This window comes from Euleptes europaea, chromosome 7, assembly GCF_029931775.1.
Source record: "Euleptes europaea isolate rEulEur1 chromosome 7, rEulEur1.hap1, whole genome shotgun sequence".
Taxonomy (NCBI): Eukaryota; Metazoa; Chordata; class Lepidosauria; order Squamata; family Sphaerodactylidae; genus Euleptes; species Euleptes europaea.
The window spans coordinates 29,705,221-29,732,130 of record NC_079318.1 but is presented as its reverse complement, the minus strand read 5'-3'; the positions used below and the strand labels follow the sequence as shown (position 1 = coordinate 29,732,130).

The 26,910-nt window shown below is 42.8% G+C and overlaps 1 protein-coding gene across 1 annotated transcript in view; it reads right to left on the bottom strand.

Moving 5' to 3' along the window:
* Positions 1-26,910, bottom strand: part of SDCCAG8 (SHH signaling and ciliogenesis regulator SDCCAG8) — a 123,360-nt gene that overhangs the window by 28,716 nt on the left and 67,734 nt on the right. Inside the window, exons 14-15 of the mRNA XM_056853342.1 lie at positions 20,031-20,139; positions 16,921-17,052 (exon numbers count right to left, since the gene is read on the bottom strand). Coding sequence (XP_056709320.1) covers positions 16,921-17,052; positions 20,031-20,139 — 241 coding nt within the window. The remainder of the gene's footprint in view (positions 1-16,920; positions 17,053-20,030; positions 20,140-26,910) is intronic.

The following is a 26,910-nucleotide window of genomic DNA, read 5'->3' as shown; positions in this document are numbered from 1 at the left end:
CTTGGTAAAATGACACTTGACAAAAGAGAGGGTCTCTGCCTTACCCAGCTAGAGAATTTCTTCTAGTGTAAGCCCCAGCTGCTGTAGTCTAGTGTCAATGGTCTTCATCCATACTGAATAATAAGCATCTTGTTTGAGAGAAAACAGCAATCCATTTGCTTCTACAGCAAAGATGGTATTTATTCTTAGCTTAAAAGCACTAAGCCATGCTCCAACTTCCAAAGACTAGTTCCACTCTGTGAGACACATCTGAAACACATCTGGTGGTGCCCATTATTCTACGCAAAAACTGACAAAGGGGATGATCAACAGATCCTGAGATCACAGAGATCCAGATAGCAACACCATAGAGCAGCTGTGAAATTATTTTGGAACTGAACATCTGAATTGCACCAGGGATATACCTTCCTCCCCTAGTGGAAAAAAAAACACATGCAAGATCCCTCCAGTAATAGGCTTACCCTTATTCAACGCAAACTTAAGATGTGGGAACCAAGAAAGGTTTGAAAACAATCCCCAAATAACAAAACATCCTAATATGAGAGTTTGCTACAACCCATTCAGAAAGTCTTGAATTGCTATTTTTGGAGGAAAACAGTATTTTAGATTTATTGCAGTTTATCTGCAACTCCACTTCTAAATGGTAATTTGAGAAACGTCTCAGACGTCTGTTCAGACCGATTTTAGTATAAGAAATAAGAACAGAATCATCAGCATAAAGCAACAATGGTAACTCTTTTGGAGCTAATCTGGGGGGTGAAACTCAGGGGATGAGAGGCTCAATATCAGATCATTATACCTAAGAATCATTATACCTACGAAAGACCTGTGCTAAACTGTGACGTGAGCAAAATTATGACTTTGAATTCCCTTAAAGCTATTTTGACTCTCTACTTCTAAGCATGTAAATTATCAGATCACTTTTTTCGGATTAGATTTTTAAACCAATGGAAGGAAATGCCTGCAAAAGATAAGGTAAGGAGAACTTTTTTTTTTTTGCTGTCAGATCACAGCTGACCCATGGGGTTTTCAAGGCAGAGACGTCTAGAGGTGGTTTTGCCATTGCCTGTCTCTGCATCTGGACTTCCTGGGTGGTCTCCCATCCAAGTATTAACCAGGGCAGACCATGCTTAGCTTCTGAGATCTGACGAGCTCAGGCTAACCTGGGCTATCCAGGTAAGGGCAAAGAATAACTGTACAGAAGATGTATACCTGTAGATGTCTTAATTGTTACTGGCTGCCACAAGAAGCCTGCAGGTAGGCTGCCTGGTAGGAGATACATTTTAAATTTTTTTAAAATTTAAAATTTACCTCTCCCTACATAGAGCTACAGGCAGCCATAATGTTCTTGGTGTTTTATTTCAATAAAATGGGATGCAAATGAAAGATATTCACATTGTTTACCAATGTAACTGTCACACAATCCATCAATATACATAACAGTTAAGAGCAAGTATGGACATTTTGGGTCTGGATTTACAAATTATTCTTACTGTTCTACAACGATGCTTCATGACACACTGATATGTATGCTTTTTAAATTCTCTGTGCAAAAAAAAAGATACCTTGAGTAACAGAGCGTATGGCAACAAAAACAAAACCTGAAACAAATGTGGTACCACTCAAAGTGCTTTGCCAAATGGGTTGGTAATTAGATTTTACTACTTGGAGCCCATGTAGACATATCCCAATTATTGTTGAACATTCAAAGTGGATACTTGCTGATGAACTGCTGTGTGGTGTCTGTCTCTGGCTGGTACTTGCAAAACATCATACTGTGTATCCTGAAATACCACAGGGATACCGCACTGAAGCTGAACTTTAAACACACAGATGCATCCGCTATATGAAATGATGATAGTCAGACAAATGTAACCAACCAAGTATTGAAGTAGCCACTATTTAATGACAAACCATAATAATCAGAAACATGTTTTTAGAAGTTGCAAAAAAAAAGGTTCCACAGTATGTATTTAAAATAAAACTAGGGTATTTTCTTTTATCTTTTATTTCTGCCTGTGGGTAATTTCTTGGGTATCCTTGCAATTCTCACCTTTGTTGTGAAGTGAACCCCTTTTCCCTGAACTTACAATTCCATTTGCAAATATGAACAAGATGTATTTTGAGTTTCTGTTCTACTTTTAAGCCTGTGCAGTCAGCATGTATCAGACTAGGGAACAAGGTCTGTAGCCATTGTTGCTACTCACTCAGAACCTAATTAGTTTTGACCGTCTTTCTTGAAGTTGCTATAGCTGTCTTGATAGTTCTAATTTACTTGATAGTTTAAATTTACCACAGAGGATGGCAAAGTAGGACATAGATTTTACTAAACGTATCACAAAACTGGTATCACAAAAATCTGCTCACGACCTGTGTGTGATCCTGACGGGAGTTAGTTTCAGGGAATTGGCTCAAAGTTGACTAAGCCTTCTATCCTTCCGAGATTGGTAAAATGAATACCCAGCTTGCTGGGGGTAAAGGGAAGATGACTGGGGAAGGCACTGGCAACCCCCCCCCCGTAAACATAGTCTGCCTAGTAATAGTTGGGTTATGACATCACCCCATGGGTCAGGAATGAACCGGTGCTTGCACAGGGGACTACCTTTACCTTTACCATTCTTATGCACACATAACATTTAACTCTGCTTACAAAGACCACTGGATCTGTCTGTATAAAATAAATATATTGAAAGATCTGTACCCTCCATGCATGCAAGACATTGCTGGCTGTTGTTGCATATCTTGTCGTGTATATGGCAACGGATAGACCAATGCAACTCATGTAAATGGATCCTGGCACTCCTTTTTATAACATCAGAGGGCATCTTATCCAATACATGCTTTCATATATTAACAAATATCTATCGCCCTGAGCTTATTACTAGGCATGTATAATGCACTAATGCAGGTGTCCCTTGATCAGTTCCAAAGTTTTGTATACAACTCCTAAATCTGATTCTAACTTATGTTTAAATGTAGCCTAATACATGATGTTTCCACTCCCCCCAAAAAACCCATACACATTCTACATGAAGGAGTGGAATATATCAAAGCGTGGAAGCATTTCAGTTAACATATTTAATCTATGCCCGTTAGTGGATATCAGACATTACCTATGGCATTTCACCCATACAGCACAATCCTAGGGGCATGACCCAGTCCACTGCAAATGCAGTGGGGAAGATCCCCAGATTTTCCAAGCACAACCAATTTGCACTGAGGGGGGAGGGAATGTTGAATAGTGAAAAGGGAGGTACATTCAGATATCATCCCTCCTAATCGCTCATGTCTAAAATAGGCTGCACTGAGCCCTAGAATAGTTAAATTGTGGAACTCCCTGCTCCAGGATGTGGTGATGGCTGCCAACTTGGAAGGCTTTAAGAGGAGAGTGGACATGTTCATGGAGGAAAGGGGTATTCATGGCTACTAGTTAAAATGGATACTAGTCATGATGCATACCTATTTTCTCCAGGATCAGAGGAGCGTGCTGAATATATTAGGTGCTGTGGATCACAGGCAGGATGGTGCTGCTGCAGTCGTCTTGTTTGGGGGCTTCCTAGAGGCACCTGGCTGGCCACTGTGTGAACAGACTGCTGGACTTGATGGGCCTCGGTCTGATCCAGCATGGCTTTTCTTATGTTCTTATGATTTTCGGAAAATGCCTAGTTTATGTCTGATGAACAACCCAGAGCAGACTGCAATATTGTATATTGTGTTAATCAGTAACACATTTCTAAAGCGAATCGACCTGCATTCCCGGTACAATATCTGTACCAACAATACCACTAGCTTGGAACTTGTTTACTTTAATGGCGCTTAACTGGATTAAATGTGTTGTTTTCTTTTAAGTTCAATTTCCCTACCTGTATTTGGGCAGAGGGTATGAGGATAGACGAGAGAAAAAGAGAAATGGGGCAATTCCCTTGCGTGAAAAGCATATTTAAAAAAATCACAGAAACCGTCTCGTGTTGTGCTAGAGACACAGCTTTGCAGAAATGCTGCGCTTCCCTACATTGTTTGAGGAGAAGACCACCCCAGGTACTTGGCTGCCGACACATCCCAACAGCATGGCACACAGTTAGGATTTGACACATTGAATCTTTATAATTCCAACATCTATGAAGTCAGACAAGTTTCCTCCTTATTTATAGTAACAGGCAACTGCAGAGCTCTGTAGTCTTGATACACAGATGGCTGTAACTTTTTTTTTATTGTTAACTTACAGCCACTGATGCCTGAGGAACAGACACACATCTGCCCCAAACTGCCAATCCTCTAGGCTTTTCCTTTGAACTGCAGCACTAGAAAGAGCTCAAGTAGGTGTTAAAAGCCCATTTTAGAATACAAAATATTAATCACACACATGGACGTACAGCAAGTGAAAGCACATAGATTGTATTACATGTGGAGGCAGAGAAAAAGACTACAAATAGGCAGAGAAGCCTACTGCAAGTGGGCAAACTTTGATTCAAACTAATTAAAGGGAAAATGCAGAAGTAAGATCCCCCCAAAAAATACTATTAACTATATCGTTGTAAAGAATATCCAGTGCTGCCTAATTAATCTACCCTTCCTAGGAAAAAAAAGGATAAAATAAAATACCCCAAACCATTTAATAATACAGCCATAAGAAATTAAGGGAACAGACTTACATTATACAGAATGCCTCTGAAAATGCCCTCCATCTGCCTATTGCCAAGGGAGTGTGATACCATTTGCCCTCTTCATAGAATCATTTCCTATTTACTCGCTCTCCCTCTGTCTCTCTCTCTCTCTCTACTGATCAACTGAGTGCCTAAGAAACAAATATGCAAAGCAAGAAAAAGAATAAGCTTTTCATCCACCCCACCCCCACCCCAGAAGCGGCTCTTCATTTTAAGAAGATAGCAGAAAAACAGCTTTTAAAACCATTTCTGTATTATGGAAGAATGTGTTCATAATTATGTGACGCTGCTTCATCTTGGAATAAAAACAGAACAGTTCGTCTGTTTTATCTATCTACCTTCCTTAGTTACTCGCTCTGCCCTGACAGGCTGCCATACTAATAGTATCTCAACTATTGACTAATTATATTACTTAGCACAGTGGTTAAAGAAGTGCTATTACTATTAAAGAAGACATGATATAAGATATAATTTGTGAAAAGCTTGTACTCTTGAGTGTATGTCAATCATAGAGAGTCCAGTTAACCTCTCATTATGAAGTAGCTACTTAAAAGTTTACTGTGTGATAGCTTTAACATCACAGAGCAGTGGTTATCAGAAAATAAGTAAGTAAGACTGTAAGACTGACGTTCCTTATTATCTGAGTACCAGGAACACTGTGTGTGCATGTCTGCCCGTCTCTGTGTGTGTATGCACAAACCAAGCACCAGTCTTACTGGATGGCCAGAGGCTATACACTGCTGCCTCTTCATGTTGCATCCTTCTAAGTGACTTCCATGTAATTGGTGGTTGCCTGTGCACACCTAGAATGGAGATATTAAATATTCAGTCTCTTTCTTGCTCACCTTCTACTTGGCTGTGTTTGGCTTTCAGTGCGTATATTATTATTATTATTTTCTTATTAGTCTCTTCTTTATTGTAATCTTCTGCATTTTTAATCATATATGACATTTACAGTTTCTCATCAAGTGAGTACGATTCTGGCCAAGAAGTTACATAGTAGGATCATATTTAACAGCAACTTTTCAAGGAATGGCCATAGCTGGCATATAATCAAAAGGTGATAAAAGCCACTACATGCCTTGGAGGAGACCTCAGAATCCAGTCTTAAAATAGAACCCAGAAGCTGTCAGTCTTCTCCTTCAGAGTGAGTGCAACTCCCCCAGTGAGTGACTGTGTCCTCAAGTCCTTGAGTGGCTTTGTCATTGACCATCACACTGCAATCTTGTCTGGACTGAGCTTCAGTTTACTTTCCCCAGGCATTTGTTCAACCATTACTTTCCCCAGGCATTTGTTCAAGACATCTATGGACCCACCTGACTCTGCTTTAAGGAGAAACACAGATGGATGTTATCCTAAATTGATGGCATATCACTTTAAATAACTACTGTGGGGTTGGTCAGAAGGCCCCCAGAACCAGCTTCTGGAACTAGCTGGGCGGATAAGAATGAAACCACTGAAGGACACCAAATAGTCTGTACCTCCCTCTGACTATGGGACACATGTTGCAAGCTTCACTTCTGTGGAGACAAAGACATGCATAGCTCAAACCAGAACTCCATGTGTTATCTCGCCATCCAACTGTGGGGGATAGATTGGACAGGAGAAAGCCCAGACTCTTCCCAACAACCCTAAAGAAAAAAAGGTCCAAAAACTAGCTCTTTGGTACCAGAACAGAAATCTAAGTTCCACTGTAATCTCACTGAGCCAAATATCAACAGGGTAAAGCAGGAACAGCTCAATGGCTAACGGGCACCAACCTGGGTTGGATCTGGATGCAATTCCCCACTAACAGAAGGGGTCGGATCATTTCCACCAATTCCCCCTTAGAACATAAGTAAAGCCTCCTGGATCAGACCACTGGTTCATGTAGTCCAGCATACGGTTTCACACAGTGGCCAACCAGCTTGCACTAGAGCAGGGGTGGGGAACCTTTTTTCTGCCAAGGGCCATTTGGATATTTTTAACATCATTCGCGGGCCACACAAAATTATCAACTTTAAAATAAGCCTGCTATATTCGGTCAAAAATTTAGCCAAGAGGCACGACTGGAGACGGCTCCAAGTGTCTGCCATGTTTCTCCACTGCCCGGGTGGGAAAGGGTTAACACAGTTTCTTGGGCGGTCCTAGCAGCTCCATAGCTAATGACTCTTCAAGGGGGAAAGAAGGTTCCTTTTCTCAGCAAAACAAACATCCGCCTTGAACAGAGGCTATTGCTGTCCGTGGGAGGGGGCGGATCACCAGTCTTAGATCCTTCTGAGCTAGAGATCTGCCAGGACCCACGAAGGGCCAGACAAAATGATTTCGCGGGCCTTATACGGCCCCCGGGCCTGACGTTCCCCACCCCTGCACTAGAGGGTAAGCAGGGCATAGAGGGTTGCTGACTCCCTGAACTGGTATTCAGAGGTTTGCTGCCACTATATATGGAGGCTCCCTTCGGTCACTATGGCTAATAGCCCATTCCTACTGCAGACCTCAAATTGCTGCACTTGCTGTTCCTGAGGGTTCCCCTGTCTCCCAGGAGCATTTCAAGGAGATCAGTGAGCTGCAGTGGGGAGGGAGAAGGCACGAATGTTCTGTTCCACTGACAGACGCATCTTGCATGTGTGGAAAATTTAGTCTGAATCCAAGTGCCTGTCTCCAGTGAGTAGCAGTGTTGCTTAACCATGAGGACTAGAGTCTGGGAGGCCAGCAGAGAATGAATTTGTAAGGAAACAGTTCATTGCTCATGATTAATCAACACATTAGTAAACACAAACATGTTGCCTTTTATAAAGCATTTGACTCCTAATATGCTACTTAATGGATTCTGATATGAATATTCCAAGGGGACTGGAAACTGGGCCAAAGGATTATAAGTGACAAGATTCATAAACAGCAAGTAAGACATTTAGAAATTCAGTGAGAGGAAAAAAATTGAGAAGCCGCATTTCTTAAGCAGATGTAGGGGTGACTGCAGATGGCATGTTAGAGAAGGTCAGCTGCCTCTGAGGCAATGAGCAAGAGATTTGATTTGTGACTGAATACAAAAAGGAAACACTTGAGAAGGGAGAGGATAGTCTCCACGATAAAACATTTCTAGTGTAGCACAAACTTTCAGCAACTACCACTCTGTATCCAAGATAATCACATCTATAATAACTCAGCCAACAATCTAGCAACATCTCTCTCTCTCTCTCTCAACCAAGAGGAGGACAGTGGATGAAGAGCAGCAGACCCATAAACATCCCTAACTAATTCGGCATACTTCTTGCAAAGAATACAGAACATTGGAGCAGTGTGACAGATCTCAGCCCGTGCTGATGGGGGATCCCAGGGCCAAACCCTGGGCTGGCAACAATGACTTCCTCCCTGGGTGAGGTGTGCAGAGAGGGGCAGCAGTAGAGACGCCACAAGCGGGAAGAGGGCAGAGTCTGACAACCAGGAAGCCAGTCACGTGAGAGTGCCCTGTACAAGAAGGATGGGATGGGGCTGATGAGTATGGGAAGTCCCCGCGTGGTATAATGGTTAAGAGCAGTGGTTTGGAGCGGTGGAGTCTGATCTGGAGAACCGGGTTTGATTCCCGACTCCTCCACATGAGCGGCAGAGGTTAATGTGGTGAACTAGATTTGTTTCCCCACTCCTACACACAAAGCCAGCTGGGTGACCTTGGGTTAGTCACACTCTCTCAGCCCCACCTACCTCACAGGGTGTCTGTTGTGGGGAGGGGAAGGAAAGGTGATTGTAAGTCGGTTTGATTCTGCCTTAAGTGGTAGAGAAAGTCGGCATATAAAAACCAACTCTTCTTCTTCTTCTTCTACCAGGTGAACTGACTTGCCTTGAGTGGGAAAGGTGGTATATAAAATTTAAACTAAATAAATTAAAAGGTGAGTAATACTTTAAGGGGCCAGGACCTGGAGTTAGACAGGGCAAAAAATAAGGGGGGCAGGGCTACCACACAGAGGCAGGCAGTGCGTACTAGGGATGGACTTAAAAGACTGTTTAGTATAGCTTGGGGCAGGCAAGGAGGAGTGAAGCAACTCCCCAGCCGAATCCCACAGCAAACAACTAGCGGTAGCGTAACGGTAGACAGAGAACTAATCCCCACTCCTACACATGAAGCCAGATGGGTGACCTTGGGCAAGTCATTCTTTCTCAGCCCCACCTACCTCACAGGGTGTCTGATGTGGGGGGGGGGAAGGAAGGTGATTGTCAGCTGGTTTGATTCTGCCTTAAGTGGTAGAGAAAGTCTGCATATAAAAACCAACTTGTCTTCGTCTTCTAATGAATTCTCCCCAAACAGGAAAGCTGTTGTACTAATTTTCTGCTTTGTGTGTTTTGTCAGTTCTCTGGACCAGAACAGAAGGACACCCTCTTTCCAGCCTCGTCCATCTGGCAGGGCAGAGCCCCAGGGTGGGCTGGTCGTGAGCTCCACCCAGGTAGTCCCAAGCAGTAAGAGGAAGAATGGCAACAATAACAAAGTTAAGGATTGATAAGAGAAATCTGAATTGTAAGTAGTGCCTACTGAGATATTCACCCCATTACCTAAAAGCTGGATTTAATTACAGGTTCTGAAAACGAGCAGTGCAAAAATAAAAACAAAGCAAAGCTCCCGCAACCAAAGCATCAATGGCAAAGCCTATGTTTGAAGCAGATGAGAAACCGCAAGTTGAATCTGACCACATCTTGTTGCACACTGAGGTGCTTGAAAGGACAAAGCAAGAAAGAAAAGGTGTTTAAAAATGGCAGAAAAAGGAAAAGATGCCAATCAGTGTTGGAAAATCCATGTTTCCACCAAGAACTTTACCTGCATGACCTTCCCTAGAAACTTTCTGCAAATTGCCTAACATGCCTGCAAACTGGCAGGTCATCTCGTTCTTCTCAATGCTAACAATGTTGTTTTACTTTCCCTTTCAGCAATGGGCTTGTAGAGAGCTCTTAAACTCTTTTCACAATACTGTGTGGCTGAATTTCTCCACGTAAATCATCACAATTCCCAAGTAATGGTCTTTTCCAAATATAGACAGCCATCAATCATTCTCTTGGTCTTTAGATATACATCTTGAGCAGGTTTATTACCGTATTTTTCACTCCATAAGACGCACTTTTTTCCTCCTCAAAAGTGAGGGGAAATGTCTGTGCGTCTTATGGACGACGCGAGCTGGCTCTGTGCGCCCCGCCCGCCTCCCAGCTGGGAGGCGGGTGGGGCGCACAGGCTTGCGCCGCCCTGACGCGCACGCGCCCAGCCGGCATTCGCTCCATAAGACAAGTTTTTAGAGGAGGAAAACAAGATTTTTTCTTGTTTTCCTCCTCTAAAAACTAGGTGCGTCTTATGGAGCGGTGCGTCCTATGGAGCGAAAAATATGGTAGTTTAATTATTTAGGTCGATTATTTCATGACTCTCTCTCATGGACTCCCCACTCCTGTCACACCCTAGCAAGTACAAATACCAATATGGCAGCTATCCAAAGATTCTTTTTTTTTAAACCAGTGGTGGCCAACATATTTCATCAGCTTCACATCAGGTGTTTCAGGCAAAAATCGCACCCCAACTCCTATATGGGGTTCCTATATGGATCCAAGCTTCTGGCTCCAACAAGGAAGCTGTTCAACCATCTTTCCTCCTTGCATTGTTTGGCACTTTCTGGATTCTAAAATATCAGGATTAGGGTTTTCCCTCTCTGTCTTATCTAAGGTATGCTATGATAGAATTTGTACTTTGATTAAAAAACACCTGTGACTACAGTCATCTTCTATCAGATGCCAAATAAATTTGCTCTCCATTGTATTGGGATTTTACCCCTTCAAAACCATTTGTTGGCAATAAATATCTCTATTCTCTCATGGTTCCCTCCTATTGCCGTCTCTTCTCTCTGGCCCATTTCAATGCATTGCTCATTGCTGACCTTTTTGGGCGATTTTTTAACATACCACATGGCCAAAGGATTTGCTCCTGTGGTCTTGAAGTGCCCGAAACCCTGTCACATTTTTTTCCTCTCATGCAAATTCTATGGCAGTTTAAGAGCTTCTCTGATAACCCCCTTTCTCACAACTTTTCCTGGCCGTTGGAAGGATTATAATTTACTCAATCTTCTATCTGGAAATGAATATCACATTCCCTGGCAGTTGCCAAATATATCTCAGTGGCACTAAAAATTCAAGCTACTGCCATTAACTTAGTGCCTAGTTAAATATCCAGTGATTCCGTGGCTATCTTAACTTCAGTTTTAATTTGTTACTTTAAAATATCTTTAATAATTTTCCCGAAGTGATGAATGTTCATTGGTTCTTGTAGGTTATCCGGGCTGTGTGACCGTGGTCTTGGTATTTTCTTTCCTGACGTTTCGCCAGCAGCTGTGGCAGGCATCTTCAGAGGAGTAACACTGAAGGAAGAGACACTGTCCTTCAGTGTTATTCCTCTGAAGATGCCTGCCACAGCTGCTGGCGAAACATCAGGAAAAAAAATGCCAAGACCACGGTCATACAGCCCGGATAACCTACAAGAACCAATGAACTCTGACCGTGAAAGCCTTCGACAATATTTTGATGAATGTTCCTTCTCTAATGTATTTTTATTATTGTTACATTATGTTGTCTAAAAGCCTATGTGCTATATAGATTTCCTTGAATAAACAAAATAAATGAATGTTTCCACCGAGAAGAAAGGATGGAAGTACAAGGTAATGGGGAAGAACCAAGCCCTTTCACAGTTCTGACCAGATTGTCATGTAGTTCAGAGAGTAAGAAATCCCTGTTGGACAAATGCAACATCAAACCAGCATTTAGACTCCTGCCAGTTCATCTGGAAAAGATTTTCATCTGCTGGGTTTTGCCCTCAAGGAAAAGATTTTGATAGACAAGGTGTCAGGCATGGGCCTGAGAAAGGAATGTTGTGGTTTCCCCAGGTGCCAGCCAAGGCCAGCTTCGTGCCCTGTGAACAGTGTGTTTAGACTCCTTTCTGTGGGAACTCTCCTAGCACCCTGACAGCTCCGGGGAGAGGGGTTGCCATGGTATCCAGATCTACCCAGATTTGCCCTTTGCTCTTCTATATATGCCTATACTGTACCCATAGCTTTTACTAGTGTCCATTTGACTTATGGCTTCTGATACTTGTAGATTTTCCTAATAAATCAGCTTTTGTTGGACTGCCTGTCTGCTGACGTCTGTTTATGGAACTGTCACAGGACTAGAGCTTACAAAAGGCCCCTCCCATGGGCTGTACAATATCTTTAGAAATTCAGTGCCATGCTGGTGTCGGCTGTCCAGGCTGTCACAGCTGGATGCCACGGCTTGTTATCTGGATGCTTTCCTGTTCACAGGATCAGCACAGTCAGGACAGTAAGCTTGACTCATGCAAGTCACTGGGCCATTGGCCAACAGGTTGGGTGTCCCACCACTAGCCAGATAAAACTGAAAAAAGCTGGTGTTCTTGGGAAGTGAACTACAAATGGTTTTCCAATTTTGCATACTGCTTGGTAAGCTAGATACGTTAAATAAGCAAGTCATTTTGTGGGGCACTCAATTTTTTCCTGCAGAACTGCGGCCTAGGCAGGGCATTCGTCAAGCATTTAGGCCAAACACTGTCATAAGCAAGAGAGCAGCATCACAAGATCAGTCATGAGTTGCATGAGAGCTGATATGTATGCTTAGAACATTTTGCTTGTCAATTATAACCGGGTGTTATTCACAGAATCAATGAGTTGGAAGGGACCACCAGGGTCATCTAGTCCAACCCCCTGCACAATGCAGGAAATTCCAAACTACCTCCCCCCACACTCCCCCAGTGATCCATACTCCATGCCCAGAAGATGGCCAAGATGCCCTCCCTCCCATCATCTGCCCAAGGTCATAGAATCAGCATTGCTAACAGATAGCCATCTAGCCCCCTCTTAAAAACCTTCAGGGAAGGAGAGCTTACCACCTCCCGAGGAAGCCTGTTTCACTGAGGAACTGCTCTCTTAGAAAATTCTTCCTAATGTCTAGACGAAAACTCTTTTAATTTCAATCCGATGGTTCTGGTCCGACTTTCTGGAGCAACAGAAAACAACTTGGCCCCATTCTCTATATGATAGCCCTTCAAGTACTTGACGACGGTTATCATATCACCTCTCAGCCTTCTCCTCTTCAGGCTAAACAAACCCAGCGCCATCAACCTTTCCTCATAGGACTTGATCTCCAGACCCCTCACCATCTTTGTTGCCCTCTGCTGGACATGTTCCAGCTTGTCTACATATTTCTTAAATTGCGGTGCCCAAAACTGAACACAATACTCTAGGTGAGGTCTAACCAGAGCAGAGTAAAGTGATACCATCACTTTACTTCAGAGAAAAGTGATACCATTCTGCAGGGATTAATTGCTGCTCAAGGCGCAGCTTCATATACGGCAGGCTTTTGAGCGTATTTTAGATGTAGGTGGTACACATGGCCATGGCTCACAGCATGGCTGGACACAGGCATCAACCTGCAACATTATATATTCCTGGAATTTTTCCCCACAGTAGTTGCTATCTACCTGTGGCCAGAGGCTTTGGCAAACAGCTCTGTGTACTTCTGGTGTGACAACCACACCACAGTGCACATAATGAAGTCAGTGTTATCTGGATTACCAAGGGTCAGGAGGGTAGTTAGGGAATTTGCTCGTGAGCGCCTGAGATTCAAACATTCTGCTTGTGACTTATCATATGCTGGGCCTGGACAATGGCACAGCTTACGCATTGTTTTGTTTCCAGGTGGAGCACTTTCAACTCCAGTCTCCCTAGCAGCAGATGTGCCAGAGGAGGCACCAGAGAAGATTCCAGTGGCATTATGGAACTTGGGAAGAGTGAGACGCGCCAAGCAAAAGGGGCCAAGGCTTTCAGGGTTTCAGATTCACATTTTGGCTACTGCAAGAGGAGCTTGGGGGTGGCAGATGACACCGGGAACAGTGTGGAAGACAAAGGGAACATAAAAAGCTGATTGATAACATGGGGGGCAATACTGCTTCAGTAGCAACCGGCCATGAGATTCAGGTCATATTGTTCCTCGTTTTATAAAAATAGCACTGTTTAGGATTGCGTCATTCACAGTAATTCTGGCGCTTTGAGTATTGCTAATTTGGTTGTAAGTTTGTAAGCAGATCACTCTGAAGCATTCCAATATAAGGGCATACTCTGGGCTGAACAAGGAATGTTAATAAGGCTGAGTGTGTGAAATGGATCAGAAAGGAATCAGTAAGCATACCGGTATTTCAGTGGTCAGTAGCCAAACGTGGGTTACCTTGAGATGTGGAGCTGAAATATTGGCCCTTTAACAGGGACAGTGACACCTGACAACTGCTGGAGCACTAGAAAGGGGCATTTAGCAGCCTTCCGCCTTGTCTTTCGAGGACTCCCTTATTTCACATAGAAGCAACATCCACAGCAGCCTGTTTGGTCAGCAATGGCTGAACGTATGAGAAGATGGTGATCCCAGGTCTTTGAAATGATGTTAGACTGGTAAGCTCACAGAGACAGTTAAGAAATGCTGGTCCAGGTGGTGCAGTTAGAAAGACGGACTCAGCCTCACTAGCATTCTCAGCTAATTCGATTGCTGGCCAGTTGGAGAGTTATGCGGCAGCTCATATTGAGGCTGAAAGTGTATTGGGGATATAACGGTATATAGGTGGACTACAATTCTAACCACCATATCTTTGCAGGTGTGGGCAGCCATGGCCTGCCAAAATAGGTAATCATCTGTAGCCACAGCACTGTGTTCTGGGCAAGAAAATGGTGGGATGCTCCAGGACCAGCTGGCAGCATGGCATCGGGGCTTCCTGCAGGATCAACTGGTCGGGAAAGAGGGTGTTGTACCAGCTGCTGTCATCTCATTCCCACTGCATGAAGGCCTGCCACCTGACTCACATTATTCTGATCCACCTAGGTGAGATTGATCTTGGTAAAACAAAAGGTAAGGCAATTAATATTCAGACATTAGCTGACCTGACCTTGCATATGTCTTGGTTCCCAGGTGTATTTTTAATCGGTTCCGGAATGCTCCAAAGAAGGGTGTGGAAGGCCATCAGCTTCCCCAAACATATTGGCAGAGCCAGAAGAAAAGAAAGCCATGTTACTGGAAGGAGGCACAGGCCGCCTCACTTTGGCATCAAGCACTCACCGCCACAGCTGTATAGGGAGGATGGCATACACCTCTCAGACGAAGACTATGACATGTTCCTCAAGGATCTGAGACAGGGCTTTGCAAGAGGACAATCAAACAGGTTGGGGGTGGGGCAGTAAGCAAAAACTCTTCTGTAATGATGGCACGACGCAAGTAACTAGATGGCCTGTATGGCCCCCGCCAACGCTATGATTCTAAGAATCAGGGAAGTTTGGTGAATAAACTGAGGCATCAGCTGGATTATGAAGAGTACTTCCTCAGACCACAAACTCAGGTCTAACTTGGTTGAGGCAAACATGACTCCCCAGACTAATGCTTAGCAGCTAGGGGAAAGGTATTTTGGCAGGGCCTCCTTCAAACATCAGTAATGTTTGACCAGGAAGAGCTCGGCCTGTAATTATGAGTGCTCATGAACCTTGAGCTAGGGTAGAGGTGCCCAGATGGTTAGAGGTGTCATGTTGATGAGGGAACTAGCTTGTTCTGTGTTGCTCCAGAGACTAGGACACGGAATAATGGATTTAAACTAATAGAAAAGCAATTCCATCTAAACATTAGGAAGAACTTTCTAACGGTGAGGGCTGTTCGACGGTGGAATGTGCTGCCTCGGAGGGTGGTGGAGTCCCCGTCTTTGGAAATCTTTAAGCAGAGGCTAGATGGCCATCTGTTGGGAGTGCTTTGATTGTGGGATCCTGCATGGCGGGGGGAGGGTTGGGGCCATTGGGGATGTGGGGGGAGGTAGTTGTTAATTTCCTGAATTGTGCAGGGGGTCGGATAGATGACCCTGGTGGTCCCTTCCAACTCTATGATTCTATGAGAGGGAGGGCATCTTGGCCATCTTCTGGGCATAGAGTAGGGGTCACTGGGGATGTGTGGGGGAGGTAGTTGTGAATTTCCTGCATTGTGCAGGGGGTTGGACTAGATGACCCTGGTGGTCCCTTCCAATTCTATGATTCTATGAGAGGGAGGGCATCTTGGCCATCTTCTGGGCATGGAGTAGGGGTCACTGGGGATGTGTGGGGGAGGTAGTTGTGAATTTCCTGCATTGTGCAGTGGGTTGGACTAGATGACCCTGGTGGTCCGTTCTAGCTAAACTGGCTTTTCTACTTTAGAAACATATGTGTTCACTGAGGTCCAACTAGCTTTATGCAAGAGTTTCCCTAATGAGGATTAGCTCTCTACTGATTAGACTGTTAAGTCCAATAATGTGGACCAAATGGACTTGATTACAGAGTGTGAATTGCTAATTACTATGGTATTCAGCAAATGTACACTATTCTTACTTCTATAAAACATTTTCTTCCTTAACTCAGATATTGGATTAAAAACAAATGTCCCTCAAAGATGACACTAGTCTCATCTGGATAAAGAGGTTAAAATTTTGCCGTTTCAATATTTTTTAATTAACATTTAAAAGATAGCTTGAAGTGATTTTTTAAAAAGTGATTTTAAGTTTTACAGAGCTGTATCTTACAATAACAATACTATTAATAAATAATGTTCAAATAAATGCTACTTAAAAATACAGCCATTGACACAATGTGAAAATAGCTCCTTCAAGAAGGATGCAAGCAGGTCTGAATATAATATATTCAGAAAATACATGTGTGAAATAATACCAACAGCCCAAACAACATAAACAGCCACAAAGTAAGCGCGAAACAGACTGGGCTTGACTTCTAAGGAAATAAAGAAATTTAATATTTTATTTATTCATTGTGTGTGTGTGTGTAAAGTGCCATCAAGTCGCAGCCAACTTATGGTGACCCCTTATGGGGTTTTCATGGAAAGAGACCAGCAGAGGTGGTTTGCCAGTGCCTTCCTCTGCACAGCAACCCTGGTATTCCTTGGTGGTCTTCCATCCAAATACTAACCAGGGCTGACCCTGCTTAGCTTCTGAGATCTGGCGAGATCAGGCTAGCCTGGGCCATCCAGGTCAGGGCTATTTATTTATTACAGGCTATGAAAATGATACTGAAAGAAAGAAATGTGTCTGGTTTTAGTCATGTTCCTGAAATTCAACTACAGGCCAGTCAGCGGATGCACAAGTACTTTGTAGCAGGCCACACATCGCTTCTTGGCCTTTTGGCTAAGATCAAGTGTAGTGTAGCAGGCCACACAGGGATAAATTAGTTGCTCCTCCTACCTTAGCTTCATTTTATTGTGCATCCTTCCATGTTGGATGCACTGCTCCTCCAATTCATCATTCCATTTTTGCATCTTCTCAAGTCTGTCATGGACGTATTCGTTTTCCTGACTAAGCTTGCCGATTTCAGACCTAGAGGATTAAAAACAACTGATGATGGATGTTGCCAGGTTTTACCCTGCAGTGTAGCACCGCCTTAAAACAAACAAACCCAGTGCACATCTGCATCTTGAGTGCGATGGAAGAAAAGGGCTCTTTTTTATTAAAGTGAAAATCACTAGGGGATACGAATCTACAGAATCCATTTTTGACAAATGGGTTACAATAAGAGGGGCCACTACTATGCATAAAATTTCATTTTATAATCCCACGCATCCTTTTGGTTTGGACCAAATTATTAAAAGCGGGGATCCTAAAGAATCCATGCTATGTTGCAAACCTGTAATCCAAAGCATAGTTAAACACACTTCATAGGACAGGATTGGATGCAAGTCATGCTACTGGAAATTCCATGCTACAGTGATGGATTTCCACTGCTGTAACCAAAAGCAACCTGAGACAACCAATGATTAGTTACAGATTTGTTCTAATACTGAAGATGGGAGCAAAAAACCTGGCAAACTGCAAACGAGCTCTGTTGGTTCGGCAACGGTTTAGGACCATAGATTTCCCTTACAAGTTTGTATTCTAGGCACAACAGCAGGAGCTGGGAGTAGTTTTGGCTGACCAAACAGAGCAGGAAATCAGAGCCACAAAAGAACTGCAATGTCCTGTAAATAGATTCAACATTTAGTATATATACAAAGGTGGCTTATAGCCAGCTTTGTTGCTCCAAATTTTGGTCGGCAGAGTACAAATGCAACCGAGAGGTTCTATTCCTAGACTCCCTACTTTTTAGAGAATCAGCCACTCACACTTACATGTGAGGTGCGTTCTAGTAATTTAATTTAATTGTGATCAGGACAACCCTTTTAAAAGGTTGACTGTCATAGTACTGGCTTGGTTTTCATACAATTTCTGTTCTGTATGCTCAGCATTTAGCTTGAGCAAATATTTTACTCCTGGTGTTTGAATGTAATGACTGCAGTATTCCAATACAGCATCAATTGAACATGCAGGAAAAACAGTTCAGTCGGGTGTGTGTTCTTTACTTCAATTAAACTCACACAGTTGGATGCCTACTGTTGCCAAAACGGTAATATAATTTATCCATTATAGTCAAACAGTAAAACTACACTAAAAGTCATTTAACAATATTTACAACGCCATAAAATATAGTGTTAAAATATATGGACTGCAATATGCACCAAAATTACAAAATTTGTTTCTCATCATCAGTGATTAAAAAACAGGACCGTTTCTCCAGCTTCAATACACTCAGCCCTGGTGACAGATTAGGATTCAAATCTTAATGATCAATTTACAATTAACAAGATAGAAGTGAAACAAATTAAACCAACCATTATATATAACGAGACCCAATGGGCCCCCATTGTTGCCCTTAATTACAAAACGCAAATCGCAAATACACAATGGACAGTGTCAAGCATCAATCCACAAGCCTCAGACTCTGAGACAATCCAAAAAAGGGCAAGTGAAATTGTACCGAGAACACCAAAGGACGGTATTTTGACATTTGTGTGTGTACACAGTGTCAGCTGTGCAGCTTGAGGGGAGTGAATTCTGTACTTCCAAGATCCACCCCTATATGTAGGGAAAATTTCACTCGTGACACTTTTTATTATTATAGATTCCGCACACCAGTTCTGTCTGAAGACTCAGCTATGTGAATACATCACTTAAGGTGATTTTCAAACTTCCGTTAACGTAAATGCATCTTTATGCCTCCTGAATATTTCTGGCATAACCTCCTACAAGACATTTTAGGTACGTTTAATAAGGATTTTATATTTCTAGGCTAGCTTACTGAACAGCCAGAATGCAATGCACATTTAATTTATAGAGCTCAAACAGATGAAATGGGGGAAATTGTACTTCAAAAGATCAAGAGTACCATAAAACTCTCTATCCTTTCCACACCACAAATTGTTGAGAACAAATCTTTCTTTTTTGAATTTCTAGACGGAAGCTATAAAACTTCTGGGGAAAAAATTAATTAAATACTCATGCAGCTTCTCTTGGGCATAATTTAAATCCCCTGGGCTCATAGGTGTTCTGTACAGTTCAAAGTAGGTCTTTTGCCAATGCCAATACTATTCTACACTGCAAAAATAGGTGCATACCTTTCCAGCACTAAAGGATGGATTTAATGATAAGGAGAATAGTACAAATCAATAACAACATAGTTGTCGGCAATTAAATTCACTCATCATGTCTATCAGTTACGCAACTGGAAAGAAGACTGATCTCAGACTAGACAGACAGCTGAAGACAGTTGTGGTTGCTGGCACATGCTCAGAATTCGATCACTTTAACTCCTGCTTGAAATAATCTGTCTTCACTTTACACGTACTGTCTCCCCACCACCACCATGGGGGTAAATAACAGCTTCTGGAAGAGGTGACTTAGTTCTTTTATGCATGGCTGTTTTACTCGCTGTCACCCCTCCGATGACTTTGGGTCTTTGTTTTGATTATTGCATGCCGTTTCCGACTATCAGAGGTCGCATCACTCTCCCCCTACGTTTCCCCGCATTTTGCCCGCGTTTTCAAATTTGAGATAAAACAGGTCTCTGAAAACATGGGGAAAATGTGGGGAAAGGCAGGGGGAGAGCGAGGTGAACTTTGACGGTCAGAAAAGGCATGCATAATCAAAACAAAGACCAGGAGTCACTGGAGGGGTGAAGAAGAGTGAAACAGCCATGCGTAAAAGGCCTTAGATGTGGAAAACAGTGTGGGAGAGGTTTACCCCAGTGCCCCTCTTTTGATCCTATTTGCATCTCCCAGTGATTGCTTGGAATTAACATTAAAAATATCTGGAGATCCAATCACACAGCTTCAATGTTTTGCCTGTTTTGGTCTTAAGAAACGGATGCATGGTTCATTGAACCACAGATATATATTTTTTCTACAGGGCTAATTTGTAATAATAAGCAAACCTGTAAATAACTTCACTTATGAAGCTAACTGCAAGTTAAAAACTGTACACACCTGCTTTTTTCTGTGATATACTCAAGCTTCTTTGCCAGTGTACAGCATTCTTCTTTTAATTTTGATATTAATGCATTCTGGGAGCTCAGCAAGGAATCCAGTTCAGTTACTAGAAAACAGAAGTTAAAAACAACAATAAAAACAACAAATATGTTTCTAGGTGTACAGGAAAATTTAACAAAAAACAGGATACTTTAGAGGCACTTTCCAAAGTATTTTTGTAAAACTGTATTTTCCATTTTTAAGTAGGTTTTTTTTTTAATGGAATACGCCTTTCTCGAAATCAGGAAATTGGGGAGGGATCCTTACAAGCGTTTAAAAAAACACATGTTAAAGCTTCTTTCTGAACATTATGTTCTTACTTATCAGTAACTATATCTGCATGATGGCCTGAACAGAAAATAAAGGCCCTTGGCTCTTCTCACCAACAGCAAGAGTAATCAATCTCCTCTACAAAAGGCATATACTGTAGGATAACAAACAGTTGCTTATAATGAAAATAATGTCACATGCAATTCGCTGTCTAGAATCCCCCCCCTATTTAAAATCTGAGGGCTGCTTCAAACACTACAGAATTTCTATATGGGCTGAACGTCTGTTCAGGAAACATCATGTAGATCATCCATACACCCAAGTGCTTTCCATGGAGGAATTCTGTCATGCCTTCAGCAGTCCTAAATATGTTTTAGTTGACAGTACACTGACAGTCAGCTTTGTAGTTCTACATGTATCTGATCAGCAGCTGTTCAGCACATGTGTTTATGCTACTGCATCCCACCGAAGACAGAAAGAGGGTATAGTGGTTACAATTTCAGACTAGGGCTGTTGAAACACAGTTTCAAATCCCTGACAAACCATGAAGATCAGCTTGGGCCAGTCATCATCTTTCAGTTTGATAATGATTAAGATGATGAAGAAGAGTTGGTTTTTATATGACGACTTTCTCTACCACTTAAGGCAGAATCAAACTGGCTTACAATCACCTTCCCTTCCCCTCCCCACAACAGACACCCCGTGAGGTAGGTGGGGCTGAGAGAGTTCTGAGAACTGTGACTAGCCCAAGGACACACAGCTGGCTTCATGTGTAAGAGTGGGGAAACAAATCCAGTTCACCAGATTAGCCTCCGCTGCTCATGTGGAGGAGTGGGGAATCAAACCCAGTTCTCCAGATCAGAGTCCACCACTCTTAACCACTACACCACGCTGGCTCATGGGGTTGTTAACATGGGTAAAACAGGAGGAATTGTTTTTTTTTATAATATTTTTATTATTTCAGGGAACAGAAAAATGGGGAAAGGGGGAAAGGTAAATCAAACTACATTCATTTCTTTTTACAAGCGCACGGACTTTCTTCATCATCATACTTATCTTATTAATTCTCTTTTCTATTATTATCATTATTTCCTGCATCAATTCTCTAATATTATTTTTATTAATTCTATTAAAAAAAACCTTCTGTTATCTGTTGCCTAAATTTGCTTATTCCCCAATGATTTGTGAGGGAGGGGGGGTTAGACAGACAATTTTCTGTTTCAAAAGTCAGCTTATTTAGTTTTTAAAGAAGTAAGTAGTATCCAACAGTTTCAGTGACGCTAACATAACACAGATCTGGAATGCAAGAGGGGAATCGACTAAAAAAAAATCATCCTTCCCCACCAGAAGAGAACAAGTTTTGGATGCAACTTCATATTATTGTTTCTTAAATTCTTGCTTTATGGTTCTTGACCACAGAGTCTCTCCCATAGCTACTCAGCCACTAGCTAATCTAGTATATACTCGTATTTTAAATGTCTGGCCTTGGGACAACATTCTTTCTCATGTGCTGCCATCTGATGTTATAAAAAATCGCTTCTGCACGAAATAGGCTGGAGGTATCCCATGAGGAAGGTTTGTACAGTGGGGATATCACAGAAAATACTGAAAATAACCAAAACATCAGCTAAGGAGAATGGACAGAAATCTCTGCGGCAAAGTGCTGGTGTAAAAAAAAAAATAGTAGGCAAACAGAAAAATGCAACTACCCCTGTTTTTGCTTGATAGAATTGAGATTTCCACTTGACCCTTCTTCTCATGTGCTCACGGTTAATACTTGCCATCTCCAATGTACCGGAAAACATAGCAAGCCCTGGGAAATGAAGGCTACACACAGTGGCCAAATCCAACATACTGTATGAGATATGAAACGGCAATAGGAATAGCATGCCTTTTTTTTGAGAAGTGGGGGATAACATATACTTTAGTATCAATATGAAATTTATCATATACACAGATAAACACTGTAATTTTCCAATGAATGTACCAGTGCCCAGAGCTTCTCAAAACTATACCTATAACCTTTAACTTCCAGCATTAACCAACTGTAACTTTCCACTCGCTAACTTAGGAACAGAAATCGAGAGCAAGTACATGATGCACCATTATCATTATATATTTTTCACACAGAACACTATGTGTGATCTACAGCGTGTTCAATGAAATAGCAGATACAATTCCACTCCCTTTATCTTTGAGCCAATTTAATATAATTTCAATTGAGATGAGGTCTTTCTGGACAATAAGCCTTACTTCTCCATTCTTGTTATTCTTATTAGACGTATCAGTGGACACAGAGTACCATTTCCCAGTGCAAGCAAATTAAGTGAGATCTTACAGATAAGGGATGGAAAAAGTAATTGACAACTTGTTCTAAGTGTCCGTGCCAAGCCACAGCTGCTTATAGACAGAAATGTTGTATGCAAAGCAGAGATGCCACAAATAGTCCCTTTTCCCTTAGCATGCTTACATAAAATGGAGTCATAAAGCAAATAATTACATTCGTTTTTAAAAAAGATGGATCTGCTAGGATAGATGTCAGTGCTGCATAATTCAAATGCAATGCTGTTTGAAATTGAGATCACTGCCCATTCAATACTCAGCCAGCAACAAAAGAAAGGCCAGTAAATGATGCGACATAAGAACATAAGAAGAGCCCTGCTGGATCGGACTACTGGTCCATCTAGCCCAGCATCCTGCCTCACAATCAGTTCCTCTGGAGGGCCAGCAACAGGGCATAGAGGCTGAGGACTTCCCTGATGTTGCCTCCTGGCACTGGCATTCAGAGGCTGACTGACACCTTGGCCAGTAGCCACTGATAGACCTCTCCTCCATGAATCTACCTAATCTCCTTGTAAAGCAGTCTGTGCCGGTGGCCATGATTACATCCTCTGGCAGCGAATTCCAGTGTAAAGAAGTCTTTCCTTTTGTCTGTCCTGAATCGACTGCACATCAGCTTCATTGGATGCCCTCAAGTTCTAGTATTTTGGGAGAGGAAGAAAAGGTTCTCTTTGTCAACTCTCTCCACCTCGTGCACAATTTGATAAACCTCATATTCCCCCTCAGTCGTCTCTTTTCTAAATGGAGAAGTCCAAGACTCTTCAGCCTTTCCTCAGAGGAAAGGTGCTCCAACCCCCTAATCATCTCGGTTGTCCACTTCTGTACTTTTTCCAGCTCATAGGGCAAAGACAATAAAACAAGGTGCTGCCCCATCCTGATGAATGTTCATGAGCAGGACCAGATCATGTGTAAAACTCTGTTTACTGCTGCGGTGTAGTGTAACTGGCGACTCCATTAGACCTGAATAACTAATAACAATCAGTGCTTGTCATAAGAAATTAACAATTTCTAGTTCATCTTAAGCCATTCCAGGGCAATGGAAGGTGGGTAAAGAAGAGATAAGCACAGCCACATTAGTTGACACCCACACTACCATACTTGGGACAGAAGCCATCCTACTTCACTAGGTAAGCTAGAGGATATAATGGCAACAAACCCAGCGCACCCCACATTTCAAATTTTAAAATGATACAAGAAATGTGGGCCTCACTAAGATAATTTTATGTCTCCTAAAGATCTCCAGTTAGGGGGCTCCCCTCACCACTTCAGGGAGCCCACTCCACAGAGTGGGAGCCACGATAGAAAAGGTCCAGGCTCTGGTCAAGACCAGGCAGGTCATCCTGAGTGGAGGAACAGCCACCAGGTAGCATTGACCATAGCTATAGCACAGGAACATACAGAGGGAGACAGTCCTTCAGATATGTGGGTCCCAGGTCATGAAGGGTTTTAAAGGTCATAACCAGCATCTTGAATGGAACTCAAAAACAAACTGGCAGCCAATGTAGCTGTTTCAAGATGGGCAGGATACATTTCATTGGCTAGTCCCTGGCAACAACTGGGCAGTCACATTCTGGATCACCTGTAGTGTCCAGGCTGTCTTCAAGAGTAGACCAACACACTGTGCGTTACAGCAGCCCATCTGTGAGGCTATAAAAGCACAGATCAGCCTGGCCAGACCGGCTGAGCCTAAGAAACAAGAGAGTTGACAAACTAGATGGAGTGATAGAAGGCGCACCTGGCCACTGGGCCAACCTGCTTTTCTAACAGCAAGGGTGGTTCCATGAGCACCCCCAAGATTTTAACCTGTGCTGGAAAAGCCAGCTCTACTCCATTGTGAGGACCCTGCCCCCTCCTCCAGCTGAGACTCCTTGGCAGGTAAGGTTCCCCTCTTATTTTGGACTTATTTTGCTTTAATAGGCACCCCCTGTTACAGCCTAAGTGCCAGGGGATTTGAAACTTGGAGTCTCCATAAGACACCTTGGCTGAGCCATGACATTGGAAATTCCCAAGAATTGAGAGAAAGGGCATTACTGCCAGGAAAGCAGAAAAAGTGCACACACACACACCCAGCTCAGTAGCATATCCTTCTCAATAACAAAAGGGTTTTCAACACTGGAAATATCCCTCAATATCCTGACATACCCCAGAGGTGTCTTCCCAGCCCAAGGATGTTGTTATTTCATTAACCAACTGAGAGTTCCTCTTCTTCCCTTTTTTTTACTCAATCAAAAGAGACACTCAAGTCATTAATTTGCCCTCCATGCAGTTTCAGGAGATACGTGGCCTCACCCAGACTTTGGGGTCTTTGAAGATCTAGCCCACTCATGCCTAATTGCAGTATGTTAACCAGGTTACCTCACCTAGAATCACAGAGTTGGAAGGGGCCATCTAGTCCAACCCCCTGCCAGTGAGGGGGAGCTCACCACCCTCCTAGGCAGCTGATTTCACTGTTGAACTACTCTCGCTGTAAATCCCCCTCCAATATCCAGATGGTACCTTTCTGCCTGTAATGTAAACCCATTGCTGCAAGTCCTATCCTCTGCTGCCAACAGGAACAGCTCTCTGCCCTCCTCTGTGACAGCCTTTCAAATACTTAAAGAGAGCAATCATGCCCCCCTTCAACCTCCTCTCCTCCAGACTGAACATTCCCAAGTCCCTCAGACTTCCCTTGTCAGGCTTGGTCTCCAGGGCTCTGATCATCCTCATCACTCTCCTCTGTACCCGCTCCATTCTGCCTACATACTTTTTGAAGTGAAGCTTTGAGAACTGCACACAGTACTACAGGTGCAGCCTGACCAATGCAGTGTTCAGTGGGACTATGACATCTTGCAATTTGGATGTGATGCCTCTGTTGATACACCCCATGACTGCATTAGCCGTTTTTGCAGCTGCATCAAACTGGTTGCTTATGTTTAGCTTATAGTCTGTTCATACCCCAAGATCTTGTTCACACACACTGCTACCCAGAAATTTATCCCCCATCCAGTATGTGTGTTTCACATTTTTGTTACCAAGATGCAACTTTGCACTTGTCCTTGTTGAATTTCATCTTGCATTCACCCACATTTCCAGTGTTCATTAAGATCTAGCTCACTTCAACTTAATTAAAGTATGTTTATCCTGTTGCCTAAATCAGGCTCTTTGTGAGTATGCAGATTTGACTCACTCTCTTTCTTCATAATTTTATTTTGGGGTACCCGTACTGAGATCCACTCTGGTATACACATACTGAAAAATCTTGAGTTATTCCTTTTTGGAACCCTTTTAAAGCTAGTTTCCTCTTCTCTGGGTCCAGTTTGGGATAACACTATCTGGAAAAGTGGGGCAATACATAGAAGATCAGCTTTCCCAGCCAAAATTACCTGCCACTTATCTGGATTCAGCTTCAGCCTGTTCTGCCTTAGCCACCTGACCTAAGCACTGATTCAAAACCGAGACTGACAAATCTGGACAAACAGCGACCGACAAATTTGGAGACTTAGATGATGAAATACAGAGCTGGGTGTCATCTGCATATTGATGACACCCAAACCCAAAGCTCCAGACAATCTCAATCAGTGAGCATGGCTGACAGAACAGAACCCTGCGACTGTGCTAAATGGTGAAACGACAAGAAGAAAAGTATAACCCATTTCAGCAAGAAAGCCTCATATGCCCTGACCTGGATAGCCCAGGCTAGCCTGATCTCGCCAGATCACAGAAGCTAAGCAGGGTCACCCTTGGCAAGTATTTGGATGGGAGACCTCCAAGGAATGCCAGGGTGGTGACGTGGAGGCAGGAAATGGCAAACCACCTCTGAAAGTCTCTTGCTTTGAAAACCCCACCAGGGGTTGCCGTGAGTCTGGTTTGACTTGACAGCAATCAACAAAACAAACAACCTATATCTGTGTTGCTATGGATGAATACTATGAATTTTTACTTCACATGTTGTGTTGTTCAAGCAAGTAGAACACTGGCTAAGAGAACAAATGAAAGTAGTATGTATTAATTAACGATAACTAGCAAAATAAGATGAGAATACGTTTGCATGTTATGATAGTCCACCATGAGCCATATTGGTATCCCACAGGCTGATTCATACAGTACACTATTTGACCATCGGGGAAATCCATGGGTAGGCCAGGGAAGACGTGCCCACAATGGGCCAAATAATGCTACCCCCAGCCCATTTCAAGTTAGGAAAATAGCACTGCAGGAAAGGTAGAAGCCCTTTCTCCATGCAGAAGAT